The sequence below is a fragment of the Malaya genurostris genome, chromosome 2, assembly GCF_030247185.1.
Source record: "Malaya genurostris strain Urasoe2022 chromosome 2, Malgen_1.1, whole genome shotgun sequence".
In the NCBI taxonomy this organism is placed as follows: domain Eukaryota; kingdom Metazoa; phylum Arthropoda; class Insecta; order Diptera; family Culicidae; genus Malaya; species Malaya genurostris.
The window spans coordinates 5,760,289-5,781,584 of NC_080571.1; the positions used below are offsets into that span (position 1 = coordinate 5,760,289).

The following is a 21,296-nucleotide window of genomic DNA, read 5'->3' on the forward strand; positions in this document are numbered from 1 at the left end:
AAGTATGGAATGTGATATTACTCTTTTATTAAACATCATAGATTTTTTTTAGACGAATTTATTCGAAACCCCTTGAAAGAAATTCACATACACTATTTATAGCTTTATTATGTAGTATGTATACACTATGTGAGAAAAAATTTTACATTTTAATGTTAAACGGTTATTTTTTCTCAGCAATAAACTTGTTTTTTTTTTCAAATAGTGCAATGTTTATTTCACAAAAATATTAAACAATCATTCGTTTTTGTATTTCCCAGTATATTTGAGTTTATTTGAATTCACTACAGCGCCGTCCGTTCTCCGTATTATCCTGGAGTGTTGCACGAGTTCCATTAGAAAATAAGCCACCCATCGTTTTAATGAAAATAAAATAATTCATTTTTTCAATATTTGACTAAACAAACCATTTACAATGAAGTTTAATAAAGATGTATTGCTAACCGACAAAATAGCTATAATAGTTGGAATACACATCCCTCAAAACAATTCCTTTAACACAAGAAAAATGTTCACATGATACAACACTACTTGTTCATTTTCATATGGTTAATTTCTTTTATATAAAATTATGGGCACTTCAACTGAATTTTCGGCTTTATTGCATTGTAATACCAAACGCGAATGTTTTCGCTATGAAGGAACTAATTTCTCGTTTCAGCCGGGTTCCAAGGGGGAGGTAAGAAAGGGGATAAATTAAATTTTATTTCCGTTCTTGTTTCTTCATAACTACAAAACTTAGTTCTAACCTTATCTTCAAATAAAATTGTGATTTATGTACACTCTCATTTTGACAGTTTGATTGTCCGTTTTGAGAGATTTGAACTTTTTCTTCAAAAATGAAATAGTTCTCCGTAGCTACCGACTAATTTATAGCAATGTACACTAAAAGTATTTTTTTATAAAAAGCCAAACCCCGTTTTGCAAATCCTGCTTGGTAGGTCATTCCCACGGGCAACGGCTTTATATCACATTGTTTAGACTTCTTTTTTTTTTCATTTTTCAAGTATCAAATTCAAACACTCATTCATTTTTTCTTGTTTTACATTATCGAGCAAAGTCCGGATGTTTCAAGTCCGTTCTCTACGCGAGGCTGCCGGGTAAAATCGATACCCTGCAAACTCGGCTTCAAATCATACGCAATATCAGTCGGTTCTTCTTTGGTCGTGGCGACCGGCCCTTTATTAGAATCATCTTGCTCTTCTTCATGCATCACCATTATCAATTGATTACTACTGTTTTGACTGTTCTCGTTGTGACCATGTACATCATCGAGATTGCCGTACAGCAGGTCGTCGGTACCGTTTTCGTGATAGCCACCACCACCGCCACCACTGATGAGAACTGCAATACTGGATCCAAGTGTTGAGCTACTGCCGTTGCTAATGCTGCTAGTTGTAATGGTGCCACTAGAGCTACTGCTAGTGTTCGTAGTGGTTTTCGCTTTAGTGATGTTAATTTTGATCCTATTGGTAAACAGCCCCGAGGCAGGCGTATCCTGCAGATCATCGTTTCCGTCGATGGACGGTTTTAAATGAACCTGACTCGTGCTTTCCAGTGCGGCCGAGGGCGATGGAACAGCTTCAACATCAACCGTTTCTGTTTTATATAAAATGAATATTAGTTATTTCATATAAATGGTAGACAATGTTTTTGATTGTAAACAATGTTGTAGTTTTAATAAATGTACATTTTTTACGCCTACAGAAGGAGCACATAAATCATGGCTCTATAAAACCCACGATCTGCAGCGGCATTCGGCACTTATCAAACGAGTTGAAATAACTCTTGCGTTTGAACATTAATTTAATAATAAGGGCCATCTAACTAATTATGTTGAACATATCTTACCTATATCCTTAGGCAATTTCTGGACCACTACCGATTCGATCGTCCCAACATCTTCGAAAAGGGCATCCTCTTCGTCGACTTCATCATCATCTTTAGGTTCTTCCTTTACTTTCACCTGTGAGGAAGGCGACATCTGCGAGTTCTCGTCCAGTATACCTGATAGTCTAGTAGATGGATCGATCTCTTCACTCTCGTCCAAATCATTCACATCGATTTTCTCAATAGTAGGTTCCTGGATAACAATATCGTCATCGATTCGTGTTTCCGTAATTTTTATTTCGTGAGGCGAAACGTTAGTTTCCATAACCGCAGAATCTAGCTTATTGCTACTTTCATTCTCAGTGACGACATCTGTCTTCGTTTGTGAATCTATTGCCTCTTGATCGTCGTCGTCGGGTATTTCGGTAACAATTTCTTCACTTGGTGGTAATACAATTACATCATCATCATCATCTATAGTGATTTCTAAAGCAGGAAAAAATGTTTCGGAATTGTGCATTATAAAGATTACTGTTTTAACTTACCTTTAATGCTATCATCGGCATCACTTATCACCTCAGTTTTAATTTTAACCTCTTCTACGTCTTCATCCATTTTACTTTGTTCGCCCTCGGTAGTGACATTTATCGCTGATTCATCCAGTGTTAGTGAAGCCTTGTAGTCTTCGTAACAAAGCGGATGATAGGTATTTTCATCGACACGAATTGCATTTTTCAAATGCCATTCCTCCGTTTCTTCGTTATAGAATTGTTCGAAGTCATCATGGCACATATGGCACCTTTTGTCGATTTCGTCCGAACCAGCCGGACAGCTCGGTAGGGGAGAATCAACGTTCCGATTACCCTGATCGCCGTCACCATTGAACTCGGTTTGCTCCGTTTGCTGAGTTTCGAACCAGTTCTTTTCACGCTCTTCCAAATCCTCAATCTCCTCATACTGTATCCAGTCTGACACATCATAGTACCATTTTCGAGAATGAGCTTTTCTAGCAGAATCGCGGTCACGTCTGTTCTGGCGGAAATGCCAGTCCAAATGTTGACTATATTTCATTGTTTGCTCCGGGGGAAACCGAACACCGCAACTGCTACACTGCATTCCACAGAAAAGCTGGGCAACGATTGCAGTTTGGCGACGTTTTAGTGTATCTGATTTGCTAAGATACACCGGCTCAATTTCTTCAAGATCTTCATCCAACACTTTATCGAGTTTACTGGCCACGGACGTGGAAGAAGACGATGCACTGACTGGAACACTGCTAGTTTTTGCAAGAATACCCGCAGCAACTATTTTCTTGTATAGTTCATCAATATTGATATTCTGCAATATTGGCAAATTCATTCCACCAGTAGGATTGGCAGGAACGGATGGTGCCGAAGTAGGGACGGCAATTGCTGGTTTGTCTTCGGATTGAATCTGATAGCCCGCTAGGTTGTTGGAAACATTCACTCCAGAGGGTGCATGCGGTATTAGATTCGTGAGATAGTCCAATCCGGTAGCTATTGCCGGTTGCGTTGGAGCTTGCGGTGGCGGAGGAATGATTGAAGCACCTGGGAACATGCCATGAGAGGTAGGAAGACCTGGCAGCAAAGGCATGATATTACTCATTGGTTGAACGAAAGGCATCATCATGCTTTGGTCACGCGGTGGAGTGCGCAGATCTCGATGCAGTGGAGTTCGCAACATATCTCGGATGTACACCCTACCTGGTACAACTAATTTCGGAACAGCCGTAAATCGGATGTAGTAGTCTTTTCCTCTTAATTTGAACACTTTCGGTAACCCTCCGTATTCGACTAAAAAGGGTTGATCGTTGATGATGACTGTGAGTAGGAAATCTGCAAATTGCAGCTTATGCATCTGTCCGTGAATTTCGATTATCTGTACTTGCGAATCGAGGAACACAGGAATGATGGTTTCTGCGTTGACTATCATGTTAATTTTTCCAGCGACTAGATCATTTCGACTCTTTCCAATTTTCACCTGTGGGGGTGGGCCACTGATTTTGAATACTCGACTTATGCCGTCTAGAGCGATCGTCGTCGGTGGATCTCCGAAGTAACATTCATACCAAGTATTGTCAATATACAATTCGCGCGTGGGTGCTCCCAGCTTCATTTGATAGACTTTTCCATCGATTGTGATGGACTTGTAGCACTCGTTAAAGCTAAGCTCAAAGGAATCAAGATCATCAACGATAACCATTCGGGAACCTTTCTGAAATCCGATTTCCTTGGGTTCATCCCAACTCATGAATATAACGGCTATATCATCGTAGAATCGAATCTCGCGCTGTATTCCGTCAATGTTGATCGTACGAACGCTATCATTGGCTTTGGGAACGACCGGCATAAGCATGGTTTGCGGAGGTCCGTTTGTCATAGTAGTTGGAATAGGCGGAAATCGAGGTCCAATTAGAGGTGCAGTAAGGTTAGGTTCCATTATCGGGAACGGAGCTTGTTCCCACGGGTTCAACATGGGAACTGGTGGTCGTTGGTTAATTATTGGAAGAGTTGGAGCAATCGTCACGGGACCAGGCATAGGGCCTCGATTTTCCCATTGGGGTTGATTGAAGCGGCTTTCTCTGACACGACGAGGATCTAGAAGAAACGGATAATATGTTGAACAATATAGAATAGAAGATTTTCACCACCCTACCTCTTTGCCTTATATCTGTGGTAGGGCCAGTAAAGTTAGGTTTAGCATCCAGCGGCGTTATTTTGCCACGGAAGTCGTTCCGTTGGATAGGTCCAACGGGTACAACAGGTTTAGACTCAACGTCATCTTTGGATATGGGACTGGCGGCAGATTCCTCTTCTTTCGGTGAGCAGACAACAACTTCATCGAGTGTAACATTGTCTACGGGGGTCGGTTTAGCACGCTTCATCATTTCCATGCGCTGTGCCTGTCTAATTTTTTGCGTTTCGTTGAGTTGAATCACCTGCTTCATCAGAATGTTGTACTGCTCTGGAGAAATTTCACCCTTTTCCATCTGCTCTTGTGCCTGGGCTATAATGGTTTTGATGTTGGCATTCATTCCATCCTGCGAATTGTCATCGTTTAGTATTTCCTGTGATGGAAGATGATGTGTCCGTAGATCAACGTCCATTGGTTTGGGTTGATTGAAAGAACGACGGCGTTGAACTGGATCCTCTGTAATTAGTTAGAAACTTTTAGTTACAGAAACCACACACAGGAAAGTTCTTTGAGAGTCACCTGGTAATTTATTGTACAATAATGGGCGTCCCAATTTGTCGCGATCTTTTTTAGTGGCTTCTGCGATTTTTGCACGTACTGCCTCCAGCGCAGCTTTTGAAGACGGAGACGTACTTCCCTTTTCAACTGAATCAGTCTGCAACACAATGCCGATCAATGATAATACCAAGAAGATTACCATTTAAAAATAATTTAGAATACGATATACACACCTTCACCTGAGCTCCCGTTATTGTTTGAGACGCTTCCGAGATTATTGGCGGAGGAGGAGGTAACGGAGTAACTATTTCTACCGCAGTCATCGGAGCCGTTAGCTTTCTCAGATCAACGTCCTCGTCACCAAACAGACTATAAATTGAAAATATGTATGAGTTCTTTTTTAAATCATTTTCTCTATATAAAAATATAACTCACATATCAATTTTTTCGGCTTTACTTTTCTTAGGAACTGGTTCTTCATGTTTGTGATTGCTGGGCCGCTTTTTAATATTATCTGTCGGAACTAATGGAACTGACGAAGGGGAAGAAGTTTCCACACTAGAAATTAGTTCAGCATTTGCTGTTGTCATTGACGAAGCTGGTATACTGTCAGTACCGACATTTGTAATCACCGCGGGAGGCGGAATTCGCAGATCTACATCCATCGATGTTGGCACATTGTCAACTTCAAGTGTTTCTTCCAGGGCTTTCTCTGTAAGATTCGAGTTAAAGGTTGCGATTGTTTGATCTTTTGAGGAATGGAAGGAATCTGAGAAAGTTTTCTCAGAAGGATATAGGATTGCAAGGAAAAACTACTGAGAACAGCATCACCAGGACTATTGCAGCTGCCGTTTCATGATCTGACACATTTTCTATATCAGTCAATCCAGTTCTCTCCTTGTAGACACCATCCCTAAACTGATTGCTAGTGACTCCGTTGTTTGAAATCGGTTGCTGTGTTAGCTTTGTGAGGTGGTCATTTGTAATAGATGATTTGTTTTTTTTTTTGTGATATTATCATGTGATGTTGCATTCGTTCGTTTTTTGCGACGACCCTCTAACTGTTGAACACACTTTAGTACTAGAAAAATAAGACGAGTTCCGTCGAGTAGATTGTTTTGTTTTAATTATTTTTATTTTACATACATATCGTTAATCTTCACGGATCCTGCTTTTTCGGGTTAAACGTAATGTTTATGCTTTTTCTTTATATTCATTTTGTTTCGGTAATTGTGAATTCTATTATTCCAGAACTAATTACAATGCATCGTTGAGATACTTACCTGATCACCCGAAGTGAGAAAATATGTTAGACGCCGCCGAAAGATTTTTGTGATACTATTAGAAAAATTAAACACTATTTTCCAATCGTATACAGTGTGACACGTTTTACTCGAAAGTGTACACTCATTAAACAAACAGCTATCGAACTAAGTTCCATATCTGTGTAAAGTTCTTAAAATTGTTTACATAACTAAGAGACATTTCGTTTCCATAAAAAAAACTAGGACTATACAAATTTTAAAAAGTACTTTTCCTTGTACGTATTCCAATCAACATAGTTTTTTTTTAATGTCTACCTCCTTGTGTCATTAATTTCTCATGATGTAGTTACATTTTGACATTTTTATCCTTGTGGAGGACTCGATGACAAAAAAAAATCATGCATATCCATGACTGGGCATAATTCTAATAACTCTATCAGTTAGCTACCCGTGATACCTTCAGAGTAATGTTGTTAAAATACACGTTCTAGTTATAATGAAAATTTTGCTAAAGTGTCTCTTAAGAACTCCGAAGATGAAGCAGTAAGAGTGGAAAATGCTAAAATAGAGCGTGACTTTTGAAGCATAAGGTATGATGAATTAGAGTTTAATTACAGAAGGATCAAATTTTGTGAAATTGGATATAAATAAATAAATAAAAAAACAACAACCTAAGCCAAGATAGAGTATTTTTTTAATGATAAATGGTCTTTCAATTTCATTACGAGTAGGTAACCCCGCATTTTTTATAGAAATTGTCTTATTTCAAAGTCCCTTTATGAAATTCAGTTTTCCATAAGAAATGATCAAACACAAAAATAAAAAGGAGTTTTCTAAAATTAAATTTCATATTTTCAAATTGCCGACGATTTGCAACAGTGAAATAAAATATACAATAGATAACAATCAAGATTTCACACTATGACTATTTCTCGAAGAACATTACACTATTAGAGAGAATAAACAAAGAAAGTCTGTCATTAGCACTTAAGAATTAATCTAATTTTCATCGAGAATGGTCCCATTCCGCAAGAAACAGATTTAGAACACGTTTCATCCGACTGAATTTCATAATATACATTAATATATAATTGTTGAATAGTTTTAGCATATTACAAAAAAGGGCACAAAATATAACGTTCGTCGTTAAAGAAAGATTTTCGCTATAACAATGGAAATACTCAATTCGATTTTTTTTTTGTTCCAATTATAGAGGTTTTAACACCTTAAGGTCATTCGCCTCTTCGGACCAGAAAATTTTTCTGGCCCTATGTGCGGGGTTGGGAATCGAACCCAGGTGGGCTGCGTGATAGCCATCGACTATCCCATCACGCTATACCCGTCCCCTACTCAATTCGATTTGTTAATGGTTGATAGTTTTAATTCTAAATAGTAAATAATTGTTGTTGGTTTAGAGTTATGGCAGTCATGGCGGATATAGAAAATTTGATCTACAGTTGGAGTTAACGTTATTTCAATGTTCATCAATTATTCATGCTGTACGAGATGATACCAATGATTTCGTTTTGCTTGAATTATCCAAGTTTGAACAAGCAATACAAATAAACTAGTCCATAGAGTCATAAATACCTCGTATTGTGAAAAAATGTTAAATCAGCAGATTTCTCGTAGTTACTAGGAAACAGATCCATCCTAGAGTTGAAGAGAATCACTGGAGTAGTTTGACAATAGTTTGTAGTCAACAGTTCAGCTAATTTCCCCCAGCGTTACACGCTTATTGACCTTTCTCTACAAAATACTATGCTATACTATAAAAGAAAATGTTATAGTTCTTTCATTACGTATAACATTGCATTGTTTTTCCGAACAAGATTAATTCAATTATTTGCCTTTGACAGAACGTTCACTACTATTTCGATTATTAGAGAAAATATTGCACTGAAAGTACGACTCACCATAGCAAGGCTAACAACAGCAACCGATCCTTTCACACGTAGACCAGCTTGTTAGTAACTGAACGCGCAAACGGCTATTTGCTCGAAGCACGGAACAAACTGAAAAACCACTACTTTTACACGTGCACACAATGCAGAAACTGCACCGAAACACTCCCGACTCAAGAGATTGGAAAGAAAAACTACAATTTTGGTCCAAATGCCCTCTTGGTGTTTCCTTCATCAAAAACTGCATTTATTTGGCAACACATTAAATAGTTTATCGCTCTAGTCTTACGCTTTCTAGTGGTTAAGACAGATCTATTATCATATAAACAATCGTGACTGTTTATATGATAACAAGCCTTTGGAGTCACGATTACCAACAACAGATATGATACCCAGTGACTGTGACATTGCAGAATCGGCGAAGAAAGAAGGAACATGCTAGTGTTGCAAACAAGAAGCTGCCAGATTTCGATTATCTGGACTACTATCATTGCAACGCACTGTTTCTGTACGCTAGAACTCAGAGTAGATAGTGAAGGTAGTAAATTGTTCGCACTCTTACTTTGTTCGGCTAGAGGTTTGCTAACTACATTCTCCTGTGGAAGTGGTTGTGGCTGATCCAATTTCATCTTCTTTTCCGGTATCAGCAACCGGAGATCCACGTCCTTGGATTCGTTGGTAATGGGAACGAGGTTCTCACTGCTACATACTGGTGAAATCGAAAGATTCTCAGGACTTTTTGAAGAATCACGAGATCGACGGGCTTTGGCAGAGATTTTATTTGGTTTTCCTTCTCGCGCTTTTGTAGGGATTTTTTCGTTTCGAGAAGGTGATTTTTCCAACGAAGTTGATTTCTTTTTAGTAGGTGAACTGCTTTTCGGAGAAGATGAATCAACTGAAGATTTCTTTTTGTCGGTGCTGGATTGTTTGCTGGAAGAACCTTTACTCGATTTGGCATCGTCTTTCCGGTCACGCTTTTTAGTAGAATCATATTCACTGCGCGACTTATGTGATGATGTGGTGGTTGCACTACTACTACTAGCTGCACTGGAGGCTTTCTTCGGCTGCTCTCCGTCAGAAGGTGATGCTTTTACTCGGGGCTCAACTACTCGCTTGGGTATTCTTCCTAGACGTTCCCTGATGCTTAACGGTTTTCCAGACGGATCTAATGCAACCGGTTGATGCGGAATTTGTATTCCGGCGACTACTGTTGGCGTAGAATTGGTACTGGCAGCTGCTATTTGAGCTGCGAGCTGTGCTTGTTGACGTGCTAAACGAGGATCGCGTGATTTGACCATATTAATCATTGCCGGATTCGGGGGCACAATACGACCTCGCGGAGCAGATCCTGATTGGGCAGGCTGGCGACCGGCCGGTGCAGTCCGCTTGAAATCGGGGGGAGTCTATTGAGTTTGAACAAATTTAGAACCAAAAATTTAAGAACGGTATCGAGTAACTAACCTCTTTCGATACACTAGCTGTCTGCATTATTAACTGTTTTTCCTGTTCTTCGATTCGTTTCTTTGTGGCTAGCAACTCTAGTTCAAGTTTCTTTGCTTGAAGCTCCAGCAGCTCACGTTGTTTATCGCGAAGCTGCTGCTGCATATCCAAGTTTGGTTCAGCAACCTGCACGATTTAAGGATACAGGATGTAGAATTTATATGTGAATTTCAAAGATGTCTGAAAAATTACCTTATTTTTCAAGAACATTGGATTGACGTGAATAGATGGTGACTTCGATTTTAATTGTGCAGTAATCGGCCAACCCGGATCAATGGCGTTGACTTTAATATCCAACGCATACAGCTTGGACTGAGGAAAAACATCGTTCCATGTTTGGCGTAAACTGAACATCTTTTCGCGAACTCGTTCATTTACCTTTAAAATAAAACATTGAAATTTTCAAATTCGGATGAGTATCTAATATCTACACAATAGTGAGACATGAGACTGACTTACTGTTTCAAAGACTCCACAGAACAAACTCACGATGACCTGACTGAAGAGTGACTGGTACTCTTTGCCTACATTCTTGACGATGGAATCGACCAGGTAAAGCAAAGGTAGCTTAGCATCCGGTTGTACCTATTTACGAGGAAGCAGAAGGGTATAGAAATGAAGTCATGTTTGTTACTTTACCGTGCTTCATCGATCCTTAGTTTTGCGCCACGGGAGGGGTATGCGATCGAGTAAACTGGTCTGGTTTTCGTTATCAGCTGCACTTAGTTCAAGACAATTCCCGATAAACGGCGGTAATCGAGTTTCCAATTTCAGAACACATTACAGTTATCCTTTTCTGTTGCATGCGTCAGAATGAACTAACACGAAATTTATGCTTCTCTGTTTTCAATTTTTATTATGTTATGACACAATAAAATATAATATGGTTGGTGTGTTCTATAATTAATCCAAGTAGTTTAAATCAAATTTTAACACTACGCAAAACAGTAAAACTTACAACTTTAATAAGAATCATACAATGAAAATTTTTTTTTATTGAAAGAAAAGAATGATTGTGTTTTTTTTAATTCGATTAAACTGAGTTTTGAAATTTTGTATGAATAAAATTTTTGCGAACACAGTTTGGTTTACTATGTCAAATTGTGTTTGGATAAAGTTCATTACATTTGAGATAAAAAAAAACATTTTATTTGCGCATACTATGTTTTGAAATTGGAAACCACGATTACGAAGCAACACTTCCCGAACAGCCTTTGTTAACATCTTAAGAATAAAATTCAACTCGTACAACTGCACAACAACGTCTCGATTATTCATCAGCAAATAAATTGAGTATGTTTCGGGATGTTCAATTACATAGCGAAAAATTATACGCTACAGAAAGATACTGAAAAGGATCTGACTTGAAACCATGAACTTAACAGCCACCAAGAAACAACACGACGAAAATGCACTCCGTAAGAGACAATCTTTGAATGTTTTAGAAAATGCCAAAAAGATTATTCATTCACAGAGAAGTGAAACTGAAATTTGAAACTTACAGCGGGAATTACTATTATACATTAAAGAAATATGATAAAATGAAAATAAGTTATTCTTATCAGATCACGAAAGTTTGGAAAAGATATGATTCAGATATTTCTCTTGAAATAAATGGTATGCGGTCACTTCGCCGACGGTCATTAGTCATACGGTCAATTGTCATAAAGACATTTGCCATAAAAGTTATTTGGTATAAACACCATTTGGCATAAAGGTCAATTCACGCGAATCACAATTTTTCATTTAACTAATATTTTCCGAAAATTCCTTCCACAAAATTACGCCAATATAATTCAGACAGTGCAAAATGTTAACACGTACACCGAAGAAAATTTCTTGAAGGCAATCGCAGCATTGTTGAGGTCGAAATCAAAGTAACTGTTGACTTCATGATTTACTTTTTCTTTATTTAAGTTAAATATTATGATAATTGTTTTCGTTTTGTTACGACTTTTTCTTTTGTTTTGTTGTTAATTAGAAAATTATAAATTGACTTTCTCTTCATATTTTTTTTGTTCTTTTATGTTTCGAGTAGATATTATACCGAATCGACGGCTCCTTGTAAGCAAACATGTAATCCACCCATTCTCGTATCTCCAATGACCGTATGCCAAAAGACCATTATGCCAAAAAAACCTTTATGCTAAATGGCCTTTATGCAAATTGACCGTAAGACTAATGACCGTCGGTGAAATATGTAAAAAAATAAATTCTGAAATGATGCAAAACGAATTAAATCCGGGTGGAGAAATCTTAATTTATCTTAATGCAAAGGACGTTTACAATGACTAAGTTACATATTTTATTTTATTAAAGTCTGAATGAGAATTAGATTGTTGATTTCAAGCCAGACCTTGCATTTGCTATTAAGTTAATGATTCGATTATATAGAATAATTTTGGAAATATTTTGTCAACATAATGATCCGTTTTGGAAAAATATAAGAGTTCCTTTAAATTTCACTCTGTAGAAGTTTTACTATTTCCTTAAAATACGCACGTAAATAATGACAGACAGATACTAGTATTTCGAATGCTATTTGCACTCATGTTCGGTGTATCAGTTTAGAAGTTTGATACACTGAGGATGAGTGCAAATAGCATTTGAAATACTAGTATCTGTCTGTCACTATTACGTTAGTATTATAACGAAATAGTAAAAGTTATTCATAGTGGAATTTAAGGGAACATTCATTTTCATTCCACTAACCGCTGAAATCCCAAACATTTGAACATAATGATGCTGACTTCATTTGTTATGATTTATATTTTTTTCAAAAAATATTTAATATTCTCGAAAAAAACACTTAGCACTCATAATAAATTAATCGAGATATTGTTGTAGCATATTTCCGAGCTAAACGTTATTACACACATTTATGAAAATGTTAAATCATTAAAAAATATGGAGGAAAAACAGAAAATCAGATCGAAACTGTAAAGTTTTTATAATAGTGATCAATTGAAAGAGGTTTCGATTGTAAATGTTTTATTATTTACACGAACATTGTTTTTAGTTTCTGGTTTTGAAAATGTGAGCATTATGTTTTCGTTTATCTGTGTCAAGTTTTATGCGAGGCGATAAGATGAAAGCCTCCGGTTTTAAGGGTTATATCTAATCTGGCACGCTAACGACTTTTGGATGATCGTGATTCTCCCAGTCATTCATTCAGATTTATTCTCAATACTGTTTGATGATACTCAGTTACGAACGATGATTTGCGTTAAATCATCTTATTGATGAATGATGAATTGCGACACTTTCCGTGTGAAAAAAACTACTTCAAAATGGCCGTATTCGTTCTGTTGTTGGAAGTTTTCAAAAGGAATTCAAGTAATACTTAACATGAATTTTTTTTTCTTTCTCGATTTTTTTTTCAACATTAGATTGCAATATTGGTTTGAACTCTTAATGCTTACAATAGTCGACCAAAATGTGTATTTAGAGCCTACGTGGATATGAAAACATGTTCGAACTTATTATATTACTTATTTAACAAAACGAAAGGTGTTTGAGCGATTAACATTTAAAATAAGATTGTTGTTTGACTCATATTTTCAGAAATCACAAATAGAAACTCTTCACTCGGGACCAAATGGACTGAAGTCAAAATCGATCAAACAAATTTTAGGTTCCGTAACAAACGATCTCAAAATTCACCAGTCAAGTATAAGTAGCAAATGAAGCACTCTGAAGATCACGGTGTGCAAGACAATGACTCAATTGTGTAATGATTTTTGATAAACAAATTAGATATTTGTTCATTTTGTTGATTCACAACACACTGACAATGAAAATGAGATCATTAATATGTAAGTATAAATTAATAGTAAATATAAAATAGTTTTCATTTCTCAAATCAACCAAAAAATTACTTTCTGTTAAACAACACCTATTCAATTTAATGTTGGTTTTAAATGAATTCCATTTACCATCAACTTAAGCATCATTTCATATGACTGATTTTCTACCTGACATGTAAGATATTATTATGTACCCATGGAACAGGATGCGTTATATATTCACGACCCGATTCATTCCAATCAAGTAAAATATACATCTACAACTCGCAAAACTTTCTAATTTTGAGTATTTTCCTCACAACTCCGGAGTTTCGTTTAATAACTTAATTTTAGGTGACGCGGTTTTAAGTAGTTTAAATAAGGCCCTAACAAAGAAATACTAAAATGCGAGTTATATCTACTCAACAGTAGGGAGACCGGGGTTAAGCCAGACACTTCTTGGATATTGAAAAGAACATTACACTTAGGTTTTTACCGATTGCTGCAGTAGATTGACCAAGTCTTAAAAAACCTTAATGAAGGCTAAAAAAAATCAAACCATGTTCGAATGGATTGTCTGTTGGTTTAAGTCTTTAGTGATCGCCGAAATATAGATGCTGTATCGAAAATTACGTTATGCTGTGTTAAACAATTTATGCTGAAATTGATTTTAGATTCTTTATTAAAGACTAGACTATAGTACTACTTTTTTATCCGGTTTGGACATTCATTGCACGTTTTGACATGAACACGATTGACTCCAAACTGAATCGATTTAACGTCATCCAGCTTACTGACGTTGAATTGTATTGATTTAACGCAACTGTTACATGATAGCGTGTTTACGAAGTAAATCCATGGAACGAAATTAGCCCCAGTCTCCCCAAAGTTATATTTATTCAACAGTTTGGTTGTATTGACACAATTTGAGGTTCAACGCCGCCTACTTAAATTTAGCTTATTGAACGAAACTCTCGCTGTTGAGTGGTTTCGATCATTGCGTTTCAAGAACAAGCGATTGAAAACAATTGTAAAATGAAAAGAACCAGGATAATGAAATTATGCAATTAATGAAATTTTCTGTTACGTCAAAAGTTTGATATGATAAAAGTGAAATACAATTTGTTCCCTTCAGTCAAATATTATGAAGGTTGAACCCGGAATTAAATAAACGTAAAGTTTCTATTCCTGGATAGGAAAGTAGAAATATCCCCAAAAATATTTCTATATTCTTACAGCGACGAATGGCGACGACGACCAATCGTGATAATATACGATTTTAAGCAAGCAATGCCTAATTTATCGCACTTCGTTAATCGTTGTTGTGAGACGATTCTAAAATTAATGCTGTATGTTAAATTAAAAACCATACTGACAATTCCCTCAGTTCTAGTTTAGGAAATGAATTCACCAGTGACATTCCACATTTAATGGTGTTAAAAATATAAGGATAAAACGTAAAATGAAAGTCTTGCAATGAATGAGTTTTTTTTTTCTACAATACATTACAGAAAGACTGATATGTCAATAGTTCGCATTCACCAATGTGATAATGACGTACGTTCACTTATTAGAGGTGTGCCTATCGCATATCACCGCTCGTATGTTTTCATATTTTGGAATAACCACGTTAACTGATAGCGTGTTCTTTTTCAGTGCGTGTGTTCGTTTCACTTACAATTCACTACAAGTTTTGCACTGGAAATACTCAAGCATTTCTGAGTACTTCAACCATTTTCTAGCATGAAACTGATTACGACTAAGTTATGTTGTAAAATATATGTTAGTATAAGTTTATAAACCTTGTCGAGACGTTTCTCAATGGTGTTCACGATGATGGTAGCATAGTTCAGATTATCCTCGGCCAACAACGTCAGCATGTTGATCAGTGGCTTGCTGTTGACATTGAGGTCCGCCAGACTGGACAGATACTCCGTTTCAATCTCCTTGGCTCGTTTGTCTGAAGCAGCGGGGTCATGCGACGTCGCCATGATTGCACTACAATGCTGAGGTTGACTACCGTTACCGTTTCAACAAACAGTCAGTATAGTGAACTGCAACCGTGGAGAACTTAGGGAAAGTTTTCCAATGCGATCACGCACACACACAACCTCAAACACTTTTTTGTTTATCTGCCGCTCTGCTACTGTTTAGTTTCCAACTGTTGCTATCGAAAAGATCCGTGCTGTAAAAAGAGAAAATTTACATTTTCATTATTTTCTTGTTTATTTCAACAGTATTCAAGCAGCTAGAATTTATAAAAGAAATAGAATTTCTATTGAAAACGTACATACTACACAATGTGGAAAATTTGCAAAAAGAAATACACCTAAATTGGATTACCGATCTCAGCTGTTCAAACATCGGTAGCTGATTTTTCAGTAAAAATAACATTTCATCACAGCGGTACCTGCTCTCAACGTATGTTTATTTGTGCTGATATATCAGTATATACTTCGGCTGTTCTAAACTCATCAGAAGATGAAAAAATACCGAACGAAGTTTAGTGTGAATCCACTATAAGTTAAACCGTACTTAGGCATAATTATAGCTAGACCGACACGTTTTGTATCCTACACAAGAAAGAGTTATAGTCGGAATTCGTGCTTCGGGTGATTCCTAGAAAGTCGACAATCAAATGTAAAAAAATCGCAGCGTCTGGACAAAATGAAAATCCCATTTCAACGAGCTTGATAAACCAAAACTCACAAAAATCGATGGAACGATTAGTGCCAACATATCAAATTCACCATGCAAGAAGAGGTGAGCACACTGATTTTCCACGTACTCGAGCGACTGTATTCGGTGCTAAACTAGTAAGATAAACAAAGACGTTATATATCGGTAACATCTAGCGAGCTGAATAAATACTTCACCGCACACATTCGAGTTGAAGTATGACCACACTTCTATATGGATTTTTCGTTTACTTTAGCATTCGGTTAGTATGGATTAACAAATAATTAATTTTTTAATTAGTTTGCAAAACACAATGTTCGTTATTTAACATATTTTACTCTTCGCAAACCAAATAAAACCAGTTATCCAATAACTTAAATCAATGAATATTTTTAATCACTTCTAAAATTACTATTTTAAAACATTGCATTTATGAAATGAGACTTTATCAACCAGTTGATACAATCATAAACATTTTTTATTTTCAACAACTTTGCATTTTGCATTTAGTAGCAGTGTGAAAACAGACCGAAGCCATTTTTGTTTTCAGTAACAACTTTTTTTATATAAAAAGAAGGCGTGGGTTTGTGTAACGTACGTGAATTTAACGAAATCATTTGAATAATCATGACAGCAGTGAGCATTTCTCCAAAAATACGGATCAGTTAAATTTCAGCGAAGAACTCGAATTCGCAGCAACACAATAAAACGATTACAACACGAATGTCGATAAACTAGCGCTCCGCCATCTTTGCAAGTCCGACATTATCGAAGATGAGTCACAGTCCTTATATGGAAAATTTGTTCATTGTTTTCTCGTCAAATCATATCTGAACAAGTACACTTTTATCACAAAAACAACTAACCTTTGTTTAGGCATAAAAATAGACACTTTTTACTAATTTTAGCACATTTTCAAAGCTAAAATAAATATTTTTCACTTGTCTAAAAACTTTCATGTGCAACGTTGTTCACTGCTGAAATATTTTTCACTTATATGTCGAAGTCGACTGCGTGCGTTGACGGCACGTTGACGGTTTCATTGTACAATGCGCAGGTACATACAAACTGTCAAATATGTAAAGGCGTTACCGGCGTTACCCAATGGCTGGCGTTACCAGATTGGACCCATGTTGGGTACATTTAGAGTGGTAAATGAGCAAATACCTGTTTCTATTGGAGACTTACTCTCCATGATTGAGTTTGTATTAGGTTTTTTACCGTCACTGCTAACCTCAATCGGATGAACACATTTTGACAGTTCAGCAGTACTGTTTGTAAACAGAAATTTCTTTTGTTTGTTTATTGACAAATTGGATCAGACCATTTACGGTCCGAATCGCCTAAATAAAGTTTTAAAACATTTGTTCACGATTGAATACGGCTCGTTTTTGATATTTATTAAATAAAAGAGACTAGTTGCAAAGTGTAAAGATGATTGTTTTAGATGTGCTCTTCGATTTTTGTTTAAGCTTGTTTGTAAACAGTACCGCTGAACTGTCAAGGATGAATACTTGTTCATTTGTGTCGTCACGATAAAAAACCTAATTAGGTTTTTTATCGTGACGACACAAATGAACAAGTATTCATCCTTGACAGTTCAGCGGTACTGTTTACAAACAAGCTTAAACAAAAATCGAAGAGCACATCTAAAACAATCATCTTTACACTTTGCAACTAGTCTTTTTTATTTAATAAATAACAAAAACGAAACGTATTCAATCGTGAACAAATGTTTTAAAACTTTATTTAGGTGATACGGACCGTAAATGGACTGATCCAATTTGTCAATAAACAAACAAAAGAAATTTCTGTTTACAAACAGTACTGCTGAACTGTCAAAATGTGTTCATCCGATTGAGGTTAGCAGTGACGGTAAAAAACCTAATTGTCAGGATCTGTTGTATTTGCTTAAAATTTTTTTTCTTCAAAACGTCGTCGGAGGAAGTGTAACAGCTGATATTTTTTTATAATAATTCTATTATTTGCAAATTATGCCACGTTCCTATTCGCGATCCCCGTCGCGTTCGCGAAAGCACTCACATCGGAAATCGCGTTCAAAGTCTCGTGAACGGGACAAATATTCTAGTCGAAATGATTATCAGCGATATCATCGAACAGAAAATCGTTCATCTAAATCGCGTTCGGTAGCTGCGTCCTCGTCATCGTCTAGGAGTAGCGCTCACAAATCTTCCCACGAACATCATCGTACACATCGGACTAAACAATCCGTTAGTAGATCAGCAACTAGTGACTACCGACATAGTAGTCGTTCTAAGGATGGCGATCGAGACAGACGTGAGCGGAGTTGGAACCAGTTAGATTCACGAGATAAGTATACACGCAAACGAGCCAGCTCGAGCAGTTCCAGTAGCAGCAGTAGTAGCAGTTCTGAAAGCTCACAATCAGCTAGTAGTTCAAGCTCTTCCACGGAAAAATCGGAAAAGGATTATGTATTTAAATCTCTAGCTGGAGACCAAGAACCTGAGAAGGATAACGTGTCGGTACTGGCAAAGTTAAATGCAGATGAATTCATTCCACAAACGTTTGTATCCTCAAAGAAACCGCCAGCAACCCAAGCTAGTGGAAATATCGTCATAGACTTGACCTCACAAACTATCAAGGTACCCAAAACGGAGGAAGAACAAGTGATTGACCCACTATTTCATCCAAATGTAAGTATTCCAATTAGATTATTTTCAGAAACAAATCTAAAACTTGAGTATTTTTCAGTTTTTTGGTAACGATGACGATCGGATGTCCCAATGGGTTCGCAAATTATTAGCAGTTAGACAGAATGCTTGATATACTACCAGTAGGTAAAAAGCTTATTTTGCTCTAAAATTAAATTTTATTCAATAAACTACAAGTGTAATAGATTTTCACTAGAACATATCCGAGCCGGTCTTTCGAGCTCTTAGCCATGCTTCCTCCGGAGAAAGTTTTTCTGCTTCCGAGGGTTCTATCGGTGAGCCATCTTCGTTTAATTTGCCACCCTTGAAATCATCTATCACTTTTTGAGAGTAAATTGCATTGAACAAGTCTTGGCTGGTAAATTCGGACTGAAAAACATCCGGGGCCCGATAAGATACGTATGGCTTGAACTTGCACCCCTCCAGGTTTGGCACAATTATTTCTGGAATTTTCTCTGGTATCTCAACGTACTGTCCATCGCAAACAACTCCTGTGTCTCGAACACCTCGCTTATCGATAGGAATGTCTGGATAAAGTTCCGGTTTTGCAGCACGTAGCTTTTTGAAGATGCGTGTTCCACGTTTATTGTATAACAAGAACTTGCGAAAGTTGTGCTTACCACAAGTGCTATGAGTTGTGCTTATACAGCGTCTAATTATATGAAACATTTTTTAGTTTCCTAAATTTTCTTTTAAACGGTGAAAAATCTGATTATTTGTAATTATTTTGACCCTGTAGCTAACTGAACAGATATTTTGATCTAAGACGAGACAGCTGGCTTCTTACTCTTATGCCATGGACCCTGCTGAATTATTAATGAAAGTTGACTGTATGTGAGTAGCAGAGCTGCCAACTATTTTTTTCAATTTGGCGAAAGAATCAATCTGTACAATATCTATCTCGGAAAATCTAGAGTAACTGAGGTGTTTGCACAGACTAACAGACAGGACACTCAAATTGGATTCTTCAATCATTTTAACGGTCATTTCGAATATTCCTTTATTTGGGACAGTACTCACATTTGTCATGATGGCGCCACGTTACCTTATCAAAAACATCCGGCTGTCATCTAGACTGTGTTCATTTTTTTCATTTGCCAACAGAGTTGCCATTCAAACAGAATTACCTGTGATGTATTTATTTGTATACGTCCATGCTAATTTCATGCAGGATACAGATTTAATATATATTGCCAAAACTATTTACATAATTGTGCCTACTTCTCATCCTCAAACGCAACACAAAATCGAACCCGTTTTGTTACAATATTTACTTGCTTCTGGTCTGCCGCCACTTAAATTCGGGTAAAAACTACTGTCGCGGACGCTCGAATTAATTTTAATATTTATGGAAGATTTCTTCTGACGAGACGGCCGTAAGTAGAATCGTAAAATCAGGCCGATCCTAGAATAATAGGCTGAGTTATAAAATTTGTATAATGTTTTGTTAGGATGTAGCGTCTAGACAAAATCGGCGCACAGTATAGACAGGAAATAAATATATTATTTCTTTTGCATCTCCTCTGAATGGGAAAACCCATATCAATTGGTCTCTATTGAGACGCGCAAAGATAAAGGTAAATCAGCAGGTAAAATTAGCATATTTGTCTGTCCCTTTTGAGGTTTGAAGTGTAGTAATAGAATAAGAAAAGTGTACATATAGATGTAAGATGGAAATAATAAAGTAGTCTGTTTTTAGTTAGGAAACAACTCGTGTTTCTTTTTGACGATAAGAAAGAAATCCCTTCGTTTGGAAGGAGCTCGTTTTCCACAAGGGAAAACGAGAGTTAAAAAAATTAAAAAAAAAATCCCTACTTCGTGTAGGAAGAAATTTTCAGTAGTTGGAAAATTTAAATGGTGACCCCGACGTGATTCGGCAATCCTGGAAAGTATATAAATTTACTTTCAATGCGGTGACGAATGTTTTAATGTGCTCTTTACGCCGAAAGTTCGTAGTTGCAAGAGTGAAATTTCCGACGTGATTCGGCAATCCTGGAAAGTAAAGGGTGATTTTTTAAGAGCTTGAGAACTTTTTTAAACAATAAAACGCATAAAATTTGCAAAATCTCATCGGTTCTTTATTTTAAACGTTAGATTGGTACATGACATTTACTTTTTGAAGATAATTTCATTTAAATGTTGACCGCGGCTGCGTCTTAGGTGGTCCATTCGGAAAGTCCAATTTTGGGCAACTTTTTCGAGCATTTCGGCCGGAATAGCCCGAATTTCTTCGGAAATGTTGTCTTCCAAAGCTGGAATAGTTACTGGCTTATTTCTGTAGACTTTAGACTTGACGTAGCCCCACAAAAAATAGTCTAAAGGCGTCAAATCGCATGATCTTGGTGGCCAACTTACCGGTCCATTTCTTGAGATGAATTGTTCTCCGAAGTTTTCCCTCAAAATGGCCATAGAATCGCGAGCTGTGTG

The 21,296-nt window shown here is 36.9% G+C and overlaps 3 protein-coding genes across 3 annotated transcripts; 1 reads left to right on the top strand and 2 right to left on the bottom strand.

Annotated features, from left to right (window-relative positions):
• Positions 1-240: 240 nt before the first annotated feature.
• On the bottom strand, positions 241-17,186 carry LOC131432880 (uncharacterized). Its single transcript, XM_058599438.1, has 13 exons — positions 17,043-17,186; positions 15,300-15,682; positions 10,172-10,297; positions 9,905-10,090; positions 9,674-9,838; positions 8,775-9,615; positions 5,479-5,755; positions 5,277-5,412; positions 5,065-5,200; positions 4,507-5,001; positions 2,376-4,448; positions 1,852-2,316; positions 241-1,599 (listed from the first exon to the last, which is right to left on the bottom strand). The coding sequence occupies exons 2-13, from the start codon at positions 15,486-15,488 to the stop codon at positions 1,043-1,045; spliced, it is 5,646 nt and encodes a 1,881-aa protein (XP_058455421.1). The 5' UTR covers positions 15,489-15,682; positions 17,043-17,186; the 3' UTR covers positions 241-1,042.
• Positions 17,187-17,718: 532 nt separating this feature from the next.
• Positions 17,719-19,039, top strand: LOC131430872 (DNA topoisomerase 1). Its single transcript, XM_058596114.1, has 2 exons — positions 17,719-18,851; positions 18,910-19,039. The coding sequence occupies exons 1-2, from the start codon at positions 18,171-18,173 to the stop codon at positions 18,979-18,981; spliced, it is 753 nt and encodes a 250-aa protein (XP_058452097.1). The 5' UTR covers positions 17,719-18,170; the 3' UTR covers positions 18,982-19,039.
• LOC131430873 (large ribosomal subunit protein mL41) lies at positions 19,005-19,670 on the bottom strand. The gene has a single exon (XM_058596115.1). The coding sequence runs from the start codon at positions 19,536-19,538 to the stop codon at positions 19,062-19,064; it is 477 nt and encodes a 158-aa protein (XP_058452098.1). The 5' UTR covers positions 19,539-19,670; the 3' UTR covers positions 19,005-19,061.
• Between the last annotated feature and the right edge of the window lie 1,626 nt (positions 19,671-21,296).